This window comes from Rhinoraja longicauda, chromosome 9 (genome assembly GCF_053455715.1).
Source record: "Rhinoraja longicauda isolate Sanriku21f chromosome 9, sRhiLon1.1, whole genome shotgun sequence".
NCBI classification, from domain to species: domain Eukaryota; kingdom Metazoa; phylum Chordata; class Chondrichthyes; order Rajiformes; family Arhynchobatidae; genus Rhinoraja; species Rhinoraja longicauda.
This window is the reverse complement of record NC_135961.1, coordinates 47244361-47256574: the sequence shown is the minus strand read 5'-3', so window position 1 is coordinate 47256574 and position 12214 is coordinate 47244361. Positions and strand designations below refer to the sequence as shown.

Genomic DNA, 12214 nt, shown 5'->3' with positions numbered 1-12214 from the left:
TTTACACATAGTTTCCTCACAATCTCCCTTCTTTCCAACCCCCTAAACCTCTTACTACCTAGATACTTTTCCCTCCCCTACCGACTCCAACTGCCTATCACCCACTGAGCTTGTTTTTTGCTGCAAATTCCAGCATCAATTGTCTCGTGACTCCAATAGGCATTGCAGCCTTGATGGACCAGTTAGCTTGCTCTTATGCTGAACTGTTCTATGTTTCTATTACAGACTAGACCATTGGAAACAGAAATAAGCATCCCTTGGAAAACAACCTTGCAAAATGGAAGGAAGATCGAAGGCAGGGAACTATAGTTAGTTTGACACTATTGGTAAGATGCTGGAATTAATAAAAGAGGAAATAACTCATTATTTCAGAAAGCTGAATACAATAAAAGCAACATGGTTTTATCAAAGGCAAATCATGTTTGACAATTGCTCTCAAATTCTCTGAGGAAGTGACAAGGATAGAGGGGAACCTGTAGTTGTAGTAATATTCAGATTGTCAAAAGGCTTCTGACAAAAGTTCCACATAAAAGGCTGGAGCATAAATTAAGAGCCCAATGAATTAAGAGCCCATTAAAAAAGCATATAGTAGCATCGGAAGCAATCCAAAAGAAATTCACTAGGCTAATTCCTAGGATGAGATGATTGTCTTACCAAGTGAGGTTCGAAAGGCTGGGTCTGTATTGAAGCATGAGGATGACATGGAAACATACAAGATCCCAAGGGGTGTTGACACAGCCAAAGAGATGTTTTCAGTAGTCAAACTCGGGAATGTAGCTGCAAAATAAGGGGCTAGTCATTTAAAACTGTCTGATGTAGACATTCTTTTTCTCTTGGAAGCTAATGAATCTCTGGAATTCTCTGTGCTGAGGGTGGTGGAGGTCAGATCATTAATTGTATTTAAGGTGGAGATCAATAAATATTTGTAAGATTAATGAATTTAAAGCTAAGGGAAACTAGCACAGAAGATGATAGAATAGTATAGATCAGCTATAATCTAGTATGCAAAGGGAGGGTAGGCTTGAGGAAGCTGGTGGCCTACTCCTGCTCCTATTTTCCTGTGTCCAGCAGTTTTTGAAATGCATTTCAGAGTAAAATTGCTTGGATTCGTTATAAAAGAATTTTTAAAGATTAAAATGAACAATATATCAATAACATTCAGTTAATTATAGTCTGTGATATTTTCTATTTGTGTCTTGGATTAGAAAAAACCCATTTATTCCAGATTAATTTATAATTTACGATATTATTCATAATTACCGATAGTTGAAAATTATGTGTCCTTATTTTTACTCCAAAGAAATTACTAAAATCAAACTATTTGGACAAATATATTGATAGGAAAGGTTTCGAGCAAAAGGGGCCAAATGCAGGCAAGTGGGACTAACCCAATATGCCAACTTGGTCGGCATGGACAAGGTGGGCTGAAGAACTAATTTCCGTTCTAAAGCTAATTAATTGAAAACGAAAATGCAGACAAAATTTGGGATGTAGTTAAAACAATTAACTTTATACTCCATATTTTGTTAATTCTAGGTTTAATTTCTTCAACAAAATGCAATTCACTTTTTAAAACACTCTTAAATATTTAAACTAAATGGTAAACATTAGATTATATTAATGCTATTCAAAATATACAGCATATACAGTCACTACTACAAAAAATGAGGTGGTTTGAAATTGACTTTCACACCAACTATCGTGTTCTGGATCCCACAGAAATCTGCTGGCAATCTGTGGAATGAAAGTAATACATGTCAGATTGATCCATGTCATACGTTCAATTATGTTAAATTTCGTTCTTAATTTGATATAAAAATAGAATCAGAAATAAGAGAACAAGTAAAGGGCACTTGGGTTACTATATATTTGTTTGCTCCTTGTTGGAGCAGTACAATTATTTAAGAGCCGCTGCCACGCAGTGCCAAAGACCTGGGTTTAATCCTGACCATGGGGTTTGCACATTCTCCCTGTGACTGCATGGGATTCCTCTGGGTTCTCATTTCCTCCCACATTCCAATGACAGGTCTATAGGTTAATTAGCCTCTATAAATTGCCTCTAGTGTGTACGGAGTGGATGTGAGAGTGGGATAACATAGAACTAGTGTGAACAGGTGATCGATGGTCGGTGTGCACTCGGTGTGCCGAATCCTTTTGTGTTATCATTAAATATTGACATTTTGACCTGTGTACCCATATCCAAGTCATTAACTCAAATCAAAAATAACAATAGTTTTAACATTAACCTCTGGGGAACCACCAAACCTAATCTTCCAGTACTTGATCCCTGTTTTACAGGTCAGATTACCGGGTCTTCAGCTGAGATCCAGACATTTCTTAATAATATGGTGACAGATAAAGTTTAGTCCACTTTAAATAAGCACGTTTATGTATGGCCATCTTGTTTTTAAAATATATATATATATACTTACTGTTAAGCCTTGATTTTTCAATTCTCCCATGAAAACTCTGACGATTATTTTAAATCGTTCAGGTGTCAACTCTTTTGCAATAGATCTTATGTCATCAGAAAGGGAAAGGGTCAATGCCTTAAATTGTTTGGTCTCAAATTCCTTATGTTTGAATTTAACCTTTTGAGGAAAATGAGAAATAAAACTTGATATTGATTTTAAAATGTTAAATAATTTTTGCTCCTTAATTAATAACTTTCTAACAAAGCAAAATGATATAATACAATTAAGATTTTACAAGGTGTGTTTTTTCACAATGGCTGACTAATGAGTTTATATAATCTCTGGACAGGAAGTGTGACATTCTTTACTAATAGCAGCAGCCAAACAGGCTGCAACAAATCAATACTCCACTGCCATTCTCCACTACATTGTCACTGGAAATATCTAAAAGATAGGTTAGAAAGCAAGTTGTCCATAAGTGTACCTTTTTTGACTATTTCTTTGAGTTCCAATCTGGCCCACTGATGCTCCATAAATGTCAATTACTTTAAAATCTGCTGCCACTATCCCTTTCTGGACAGCCGCACTCCTGACACGCTCATTGCCACTATGCTTGATAAACCCATTTGAAACATATTTGGTACTAGGAGCCAATGTGTTTAAATTCCTTCATCATCTCTATAAAATTTCCAGTCATACAACCCTCTGAGAATTTAACATTCATCACACTCTTATAAGCATTGGAATTTGTATTCTTCTTCTGTTATTTTCATCCATCTGTAAATTCCCAAGGAACTCAGCATGAAGCAGAGTTCCAACAGAATAGAACTTCTCACCATATCCACTCTGAATTCATACTGCCATCAGAAGCTCCAGGATCATATCTTGCCTGAAGTGAAATTTAGTTCTGGAACAAATGACAACTGTAAAGAGTTTCAATCTTTCTTTGAAAATATGTTTAAGCTAGTTTCACCATTGATTGATTACGCCGCAGCAACAAATGTAGAACTTACAAATTCTTACCCTTCCTTCGCCCCCTCTCATTAACCCCATGCCCACAGCCCTCACAACACTACACATTTAGGCAAAAGAAAATTAATCTGAAACATTAACAGTTTTTCTCTCCATCAATATTGCTTGGATTTACTGACATTTTGTGTAATTTCCTGTTTTTCTATACACATTAGGAACTTGTGTCTCTGGTATAGTCTTATTAATGATAGACTAATACTCTGCCCAAAATAGCTGCACGACAAGCAGACAACTCACCATTAGATATGCTAGTAAAATGCTCTTCTGAAGCAAAGCATAAGATATTCCAGATCCCACAAAACTGTAATTCCAAGGTGAAAGCATGGAGTTTCAACAGCAGGTGATTGCTTCTCCAAACCATGGCAGACAATATATGTAAGAGGGCATATTCTTTATACCTAGTCTATCATATAGTGTATTACAGCCATTGTCATTCTAAATCTCAAACTCCACTGCTCCCTTATTTTGCAGCTGGGTCTCTTTTTTTGTGACTCTCCGAATGGTGGAAGGCAGATATTGTTGATGTACCAGAAATTAAATCCCAATGCAGATTCAGTTTAAACATATTAAAATATGTGGAAAAGACAGGGACCACTTTATGTGTGATTGGGAAAGTTAGAAGGTAACATTTAAAAAAATATCAACGAAGACCTAAATTCACCTATTTCTGGGTTTAACAGAAAAGGGATGGACTACTAATCTGCTTTCACCTTAGGCAATACAAGTACAAGAGGTTGCTTAGAAGAGTTAAATAGTTAAAACTTTGGCTGTAATTATTGTTGTTATGTCTTCAAATCAATTAGCGACATGCAGAATTACAGATGATTTATATAATAAACTAAAGGCAGCACATCTAATCATGAACTCATTCATGGCATTCTTATTCCTCCCTTATGTAGTGATGCATGTTGGAGAGCTCTCATTATTTTGGGAAATTTAATCAAATATAATCCCTTCTCATCAATCCTCAGTATTAAAATCTATGCTTTAATTCAATTTATCAACTACATCTTTTATTATAAAAGCAAACAACAATTGAGTGGGAATTCTTAATAGCTGGAATGGCCATTGCTAAAACTAAAATGTGGAAAACCTAAAGGTTAATACTCAGTAGTTACGAGGCAATAACTGACATTTACCTAACTATCCCATGATTGGATTTAAGATAAATGACTGTAATTTTATTGACATTTAAATTTGGGGTGTAACTAGGGAATTGCTATAGATGTTCAATTTGAGTCATGGTTTGCAGAATTGAGGAACAAGCCTAGCCAGAGTTCATTTAAGTAATGTAACACCTACCCTTCTTCCAAACTGCTCACTAATAGCACAAGTACAGCATTTCAGATGGCTAAACAAAGCAGTGTTACCAATACATTATCAACTTCAAATCACTGAAGAAGGGTCTCGACCCAAAACGTCACTCATTCTTTCTCTCCAGAGATGCTGCCTGTCCTTCTGAGTTACTCCAGCCTTTTGTCTATCTTCGGTTTAAACCAGCATCTGAAGTTCCTTCCTACTCAAACTATTGATTCCCAGGATGGAAGTATTGTCCTTTGAAGAGCAACTAAGCAGAGTGGCCTGATACTAAGCTTTATAAATCTGAGATTTAATCTCATTGAAACTGAAAATTCTTGCAGGGCCCAACAGGGCAAATGTTTCCCCTGCTGCAGTATTGAGAACCAGTTATGAGAAAAAGCACCTGGCCACCCAGGAATTAAAATGATTAGAAATTTCTTCATGCAGTGGATAGAGAATTCCCTCAATTCACTATCCAAGAGGACAGTGGAGGCTCAGTTGCTGTGTACTTACAAGATAGAGAGGTAGATATCAAGGGAATCAATGGGTCTGGGGAGATTCGTACAAGATTGTGGTGTTGAGTAAAGGATCATTATCACATTGAAGCACGAGAACCAAATATTCTACTTCCATTTCTCATATTATTGAAGATAGTCCAGTGAGACTACAACTTATTACATAGACTAAATTATTTTAGACCAACCTTCTAGCATATTTACATATGAGAAACAGCTTCATGGATCCCATGTTTGAGAACAGATCGATGAAAAACAGTACATACAGATCTTTTAAAAACACCAGGCCAACGGTCTGTCTCGTCCTTTTCTTTTGTTGTTTTTAGTCTGTTGTTAAAATGGTTGTTTTAGTGTATCTTTAGTTTTGTATTATGTGTGGGGGGGGGGAACTTTTTTTATCTCTTTCCTCTGAGATGCGACTTTTCCATATCATATCTCTGTTCGCACTGCGACCTTAACATTGTGGAGCTGGTGGTCCCTTTGTCAGGGATTGACTTCGGGAGCTTCAACCGGGGGAGCCTGCAGACTTAACATTGTGGAACTTCCGGTCCCTTGGTTATGGATCAACTTTGGGAGCTCCAACCGCAAAAGCTTCGACCGCCCCGATCGCAGGAGATTCGATCGCCCCGACTGCGGATGGTTCGACTGCCCCGTTCGCGGGAGAATAAGGAGGAAAGAAGATAAGGCTTTATTGCCTTCCATCACAGTGAGGAATGTGGGGGAGCCGCTGTGGTGGATGTTTATGTTAACTTTAATGCAGTTGTGCATCTTGGTGCTTTTTTGGTATGATTGTGTGGCAAATCAAATTCCTTGTATGTTTTTATATATTTGGCTAATAAATGAATTACAATACAATACAATTAAAATCTCACACTTTCAAAATTATGTCGTGTTTTACATTACCTGCAAAGCCTCATTTATTCTTTTTGCAACTGCAGCAAAGTCAAATTCCCTATCTGGAACCATCTTAAAGGTGTTAGCTAATCTTTGTTTCACCAGACTAGGTTTCCACATCAAAGGTTCTTCAAAAACTTCATCATCTTCTTCTTCTAGTTCACTCTTGTCTGTATGCACAACTTGAAGGATGGTATCATGTAGCCTTTCCTTTAGGATCTCATGAAACTTCATTCAGAAAGAAATTGTTAGTAATTAGATTTTCCAGTATTTCTTGAATGTTGTTAGCCTTTACCAATCACAAAGTTTTTTGGTTAGCAAAAGTGCTAACAATAATAAATGCTCTTTGGAGAAAATGAGTGAATATATAGAAAGTTGCACATAATCTAATTCAATCCAGATCTTATTTTATAAATGCATTTCAATGGAGAAAACTAATTACATGTGACTTAGATGGGAAAATAATAAATGTCTGGAATGATTAATTAGAAAAGACAAGTCTACTCAGTGGACCTTTTAAATTCACAGTACGTTGTCTGCTCAATTGGAAGTTATGTTCATTGCCTTTGTAAATGAAAATGAAACGAATGTTCTGAAATTTGTAAAAGGGACTCTTGGTCCTAGTTTTCCACGAGAAAAAATGCTTTACAAAATCAGCAAGCCATAATATCATAGAACATACGTCAGCCATGGATCTGTTGTGGCAGTAGGCGAACTGCAAGGCTGATTGGTAGGCTGGATTTGATATGTACCATAATCAGAGGTGAGACTCTCAAAACAAATTTAATTGTTTGTTAGCAGGAACATTAAAAAAAAGAAACGCAATCAGTCCTTCAACTCCTTGTGTCTGCTGCACTATTTAGATCATGGCTGATGTTTGATATCAACAACATTTTCCAACACTAATCCCACATCAGCCATGCAAGGCAACTGAGCCTTCACATTTGAGTAAAATTTTTTTAAAAAAAGATTCCCTATCCTACAAGTGAAGAATATTTTTCTCATCTCAAACCTGACTTATTCTGCGACTTAAAATAAATAAATATATTACCTGTGGGTAAAAGGCCACTTTGAGTGATGGTGGTAAATTAATTAGCAGTACCAATGAGTATACATCAAAAGTTGCTTATTGTCATACGTGAGGTACAGGTTTCATAAAAAATCTTGTTTGCAGCAGCGTCAAAGGCACATAGACTGGGACAATGCACAAAAACATAAATTTAAATCATACAACTCTGCAAAATAGTACAATAGAAAAAAGTGGAAAGGAGTCGAGAATTGGTGCACCCTGATGGGCATATTGGTTTAATAAATGAGGGAAAGTTGGAGGCATGGTAATGAGACATAAAGGTGCTTTAAGGATTATGTTTAATAATTATATTTGGCCAATAGTTAAGAATCAATCAATCTCCTAATGAGAAATATATGAGTGTTCAGTGTTCATACTCCGTCCATGGCAATATAGTTCAATAGTTGTGTAAAGGTACATCCAGGAACACATCCTAACATAGTTACTCCCACCACCCGCCACCCCATCTTCAAACGACTGTTAATAATCTTCAAAAATAAAAAATGCTCGATATTCTCAACAAGTGAGGCAGTATTTATAACGAGAGAAGCAGGGTTTACATTTCAAGTCAATGACCTTTCATCAAGACTGGTGAAGTGAGAAGGCAAATCTGTTATAAAATGCGAGGAGTAGAGATGGAGAGAACAAGTGGAATGTTGGTATAACATAGCAAGGTTATTTAAAATCATCCAACTGAGTATTAAGGACCTGTGCCATTTTCTTAACAGAAGGTGAGAGTTCACACTAAAGGATAGGGAGGAGTATCCTGATGGTTACATTAATTGATTTCTTCCAAAGGATTTGGCTGGTAATACACCTTCCGTCCTTATTGCAAAATGTAACTCACAATTCAGTAAACAAGGGGATAAAGATTCACATTAATTGGTAGAATCTTCATTGCCCGCTGAGCTCATTCTCAGACGTTTGCATGTGATTCTTGACCACCTTCTCAAAGGAAATAGGGTTACATTCAAAAGTCTGGAAGTCTGATAGAGGTGGATTTTCCCCTTAAAGAAAAGCTCACCAAATTACTTGAAGAGCCTTAATCTACAAGGCAACAAACTGAAAGTTTGGAATTGGGAGAAAACTAAACAAGAGCATCTAGCCAGCATGGATACATTGTGCTACGTTTATTTGACCATCTGGATTTCAACAACGGGTTGCTGGGCTTAAATCCTGTAATTCAGTTCTCAATCATTTTTCCCTTGCTACAATGTTGAGAACCAACTCTGAAATAAGCAGCCGGCCATCCAGGACTGAAACTGATTAGAAATTTCTTCACAACGTAGGTAGAAATTTCCTTGATGATGATACTTTATTGTCACTTGAACCTAGGTACAGTGAAGTTCTTTATTTTTGCAAAAAAAGTACACAACAGGGTCGTTACAAAACGTACTCACCCAGTCTTCGTCCTCCATCACCCCACCTCCGCCCCCGGGTTCCCCACTGTTCTCAGTAGGTCCACCTTTGTTCTTGGCAGCCCCCTCCATGCCGGGTCCCCCTTTGTTCTCGACACACAGCCCGTCCATCTTGGCCCGACCGACAGGGCTCTAACCTCGGCCCAACCTCCCGGGACTTTGACCGCCAGGACTCCAACCTCCTCCTGCTTCACCCTTCCAACAGGGAACCTCAATACTAACCCCACTTGGTCCTGCTACCCTTGCCGCAATGCTAACTGTGCCGCTTCTCCTACCCTGACCTACACTTTTTTTGTAAACCAGCATCTGCAGTTCCTTGTGTCTCCAGTCATTATTACAAGTGGCTACGGACATCCCAAAGTGAACAATACTTAATCAGGCGACAAACTGGTCAAACTAAAGACAGCCTTGCAGTTAGGTAGTATTTTTTTCCCCTCCGGTAGTGTCTAAATTTACCTAGATGTATGTAAATCAATGTTTAGATGAAAAGTAGGAGGTTGTGAAGGGATCTGGGGGGAAGGGGGGGGGGGTGCAGTGTGGTTAGTCTGGAATATACTGGCAGAAGAGGTGGTGGGGGCAGCTACCCTACCCTCATGGCACTCAAGAAGCATCTAATCATGTACTTGAATTGCCAAAGTATGCCTAGGGATCAAATAAATGGGAAGAGTACATGGATACAACAAGCGTGGCAATGATGGGCCGAATAGCCTGTTTCCATGCTGTACTTCAGTGTACAATGTCATTGTACCTCACTCATTACATGTGACACATGAAGCAAGTAAGAATGTCATTGTTCTATCTGGGACACATGACAACACATGACGCGGTTGCGCGGACTGCCGGCCACGTGATCATGCCGTGATGTCACAGCAGCCCCATCCAACCAGATGAGCGGTTAGTCATGTGATCAGAGGAAGGCGGGGCCCTGTCATGATGACAGACAGCCGGCCGGCCGGCGGACAGGTGCGAGGCAGGGTTTCCAGCAGCGCAACTACGTACCGCGTTCTCCTCGAATACGCTGGACCGGCGATTCCGCCCGGTCGGCCTCCCACTGTCGGAAGCCGACGCCCTTGACATTCTGGGCCGGATAGGTAACCCCATGCGGCCTATAGGTACACTGTCCTTGCGCTCGTCCGCCGTCATGGCATCATCCGACGCTCCGAACACATCGTGCTCTTCTTCGTCCTCCTCCATCTTCCCTTCCCTCTACCAGCCGAACGGCGACCGTTAACAGTTCTGCCGATTTGAAAAGTCGCGGCAGCGCGCGACCCCTCCCGGGCCAATGGCATCAAGGGTCACGCGCTCAGGGCGGCCTCGCCGCTGTCACGTCCCGCCGTGTCACGTGTCACAACACACGCGCTGCGGTAGGGAATTTGGGCTAATTTTGGGTTGTGCGACTGGACCTTGCGGGGAATACTTGTGCAATTAAATCGCAGAGCTCAAGTGGTTTTAGGTTGCTTTTGCACTGCGAAGTGTCATGCTAGATGGTAAGATCATGCAACGGGTCGAAGCTTTCTCATAAAGTCATTTTATCGTGGAAACAGGCCCTTCGCGCCAGCTTGCCCACACCGGCCAAGATGTTCCAGCTGCACTCGTCCCACCTGCCTGTGTTTGGCCTATGTCCCTCTAAACTTGACCTTTGTCAGTTTTGGAGACACCGTCAATCTAGATGTAGAGTCATGACCTGTTGACTCGCCATTTCCCTCCACACATGTTGCTCAGCCCATTCAATTCCACCAGTTCTCCTTTTTTAGTTTCACATTCCATCATCTACAGTTTCCTGGAGATGCTTCCAATGGCAAAACTTCCCATGTCTATTGACTTCTGCAGGGAATATAGTGCAATAATTTGTCAATTAGCCAGTGTAACCAACAAATGACCATGGATGCTGTTTGTATGGAGTTAGCACGTTCTCCCTGTGACTGCATGGGTTTTCTCCGGGTGCTCTGATTTCCTCCCACATTTCAAAGACATGTGGGTTGTAGGTTAACTGGTTTCTGTAAATTGTCCCGAGTGTGTAGGATAGAACTTGTGTCTGCGTGATCGATGGTCAGTGAGGACTCGATGGACAGATGGGTCTGTTTCCAAGCTGTATTTCTAAACTAAACTAAGATATTCAAAGCAAACACAAGGGTATCAGGTGGAAAGGGGGGGTGGGGGAGAGAGATAGTGGGAGAAATGGATATGTACGTTGGGTTGCAAACTAGCCAAATTGAATACGTGAGCATCTGGGAAGCTTGGCTCATAGTGAGGACGGGTTGCCCATTGCATGCCTTTACATTCATTACTGTAATCCCTGACACTCGAGGATATATTTCACTAAAGGGTAGGGAATTCTGGTTTGTTATAATATAGAAAAGAAATGCCCGCCCGGGCAGGACTTTTGGGCAGCTACTGATAATATTTTTAGTCAGATTAGTTTAGAGATGCAGCATGGAAACATACCCTTCGGTCCACTGAGTCCACGGTGACCAGCAATCACTCATACTCTACTTCAATCCTACACACGAGGAACAATTTTGAGAATACCAATGGAGAGAAGGAATAATAATAATAATAATAATAATAATGCATTTTATTTATATAACGCTTTTCATATACACAAAGACGCTTTACAGAGATTTAGAGAACATAGGGAAATGAATAAATAGATAAATAAGTAAATAAGTAAACGAACAGAGAAAGGAGACAGAAGGTGAGGTGACCTTCAGTGGTTGAAGGCAGTACTGAACAGGTGTGACTTCAGCGATGTTTTGAATGTGGTGAGTGTGGAGGAGTCTCTAACGGTTTGGGGTAGTGAGTTCCATAGGGTGGGAGCAGCGATGGAGAAAGCCCTGTCCCCCCAGGATCTGAGTTTGGTCCGGATGTGGGGGGATAGGAGATTGGCAGCAGCAGAGCGGAGGGTGCAGGTGGGAGTGTGCCTGTGGAGGAGGTCGGTCAGGTAGGATGGGGCCAGGTTATGGAGGGCTTTGTAGGTTATGAGGAGGATTTTGTACTGGATTCTCTGGGGGATGGGGAGCCAGTGGAGTTTGTAAAGGACGGGGGGTGATATGGTCACGGATCGGGGTGTGGGTGAGTAGACGGGCAGCGGAGTTTTGAATGTATTGAAGTTTACTGATGATTTTTGAGGGTGCGCCATAGAGGAGGCTGTTGCAGTAGTCCAGACGGGAGGTGATGAAGGCGTGGATGAGGGTTTCTGCAGCTGTGGAGGAGAGGGATGGACGGAGACGGGCAATGTTTTTGAGGTGGAAGAAGGCTGTCTTTGTGATGTGTTTGATGTGTTTGTCGAAGGAGAGGGTTTGATCAAAGATCAAAGGTCGAGACCCTTCAGACTCGTGTCAGGGGAGTGGGCAGTACAGAGATAAAATATAGTCCGAGACAGTAAGAATGGTGGGAGAAGGGGGAGGGGATGGAGAGAGAGGGAAAGCAAGGGCTACTTGAAGTTAGATAAGTCAATGTTCATACCGCTGGGGTGTAAGCTATCCAAGTGAAATATGAAGCGCTGTTGCTCCAATTTGCGCTGGGCCTCACTCTGACAATTTGAGGAGGCCCAGGACAGAAAGGTCAGATTGG

The 12214-nt window shown here is 40.6% G+C and overlaps 2 protein-coding genes across 5 annotated transcripts in view; one reads left to right on the top strand and one right to left on the bottom strand.

Annotated features, from left to right (window-relative positions):
* Positions 1 to 1580: 1580 nt before the first annotated feature.
* Positions 1581 to 9950, bottom strand: LOC144596708 (dynein light chain Tctex-type protein 2-like). Its single transcript, XM_078405408.1, has 4 exons — positions 9641 to 9950; positions 6164 to 6382; positions 2433 to 2591; positions 1581 to 1734 (listed from the first exon to the last, which is right to left on the bottom strand). Exons 1-4 carry the CDS (start codon positions 9833 to 9835, stop codon positions 1624 to 1626), a joined length of 684 nt encoding a protein of 227 aa, XP_078261534.1. The 5' UTR covers positions 9836 to 9950; the 3' UTR covers positions 1581 to 1623.
* The window catches only part of LOC144596707 (endoplasmic reticulum membrane-associated RNA degradation protein-like), a 48495-nt gene continuing 45879 nt past the window's right edge, over positions 9599 to 12214 (top strand). For 2 of the 4 annotated variants that reach the window (XM_078405404.1, XM_078405400.1), the window contains exon 1: positions 9599 to 9753. The gene's annotated coding sequence lies outside the window, so the exon portion shown is untranslated. The remainder of the gene's footprint in view (positions 9754 to 12214) is intronic. The other 2 variants (XM_078405406.1, XM_078405401.1) reach the window with 1 other exon arrangement.

Excerpts from the sequence above, each read along its gene's own strand:
- LOC144596708 (XM_078405408.1), bottom strand. The coding sequence starts at position 9,835 with ATGGAGGAGGACGAAGAAGAGCACGATGTGTTCGGAGCGTCGGATGAT. Across the intron at positions 6,383-9,640 it reads GCGTATTCGAGGAGAACGCG|TTTCATGAGATCCTAAAGGA; the intron begins GTACGTAGTTGC and ends TTCTGAATGAAG. Across the intron at positions 2,592-6,163 it reads GAATAAATGAGGCTTTGCAG|GTTAAATTCAAACATAAGGA; the intron begins GTAATGTAAAAC and ends TTTCCTCAAAAG.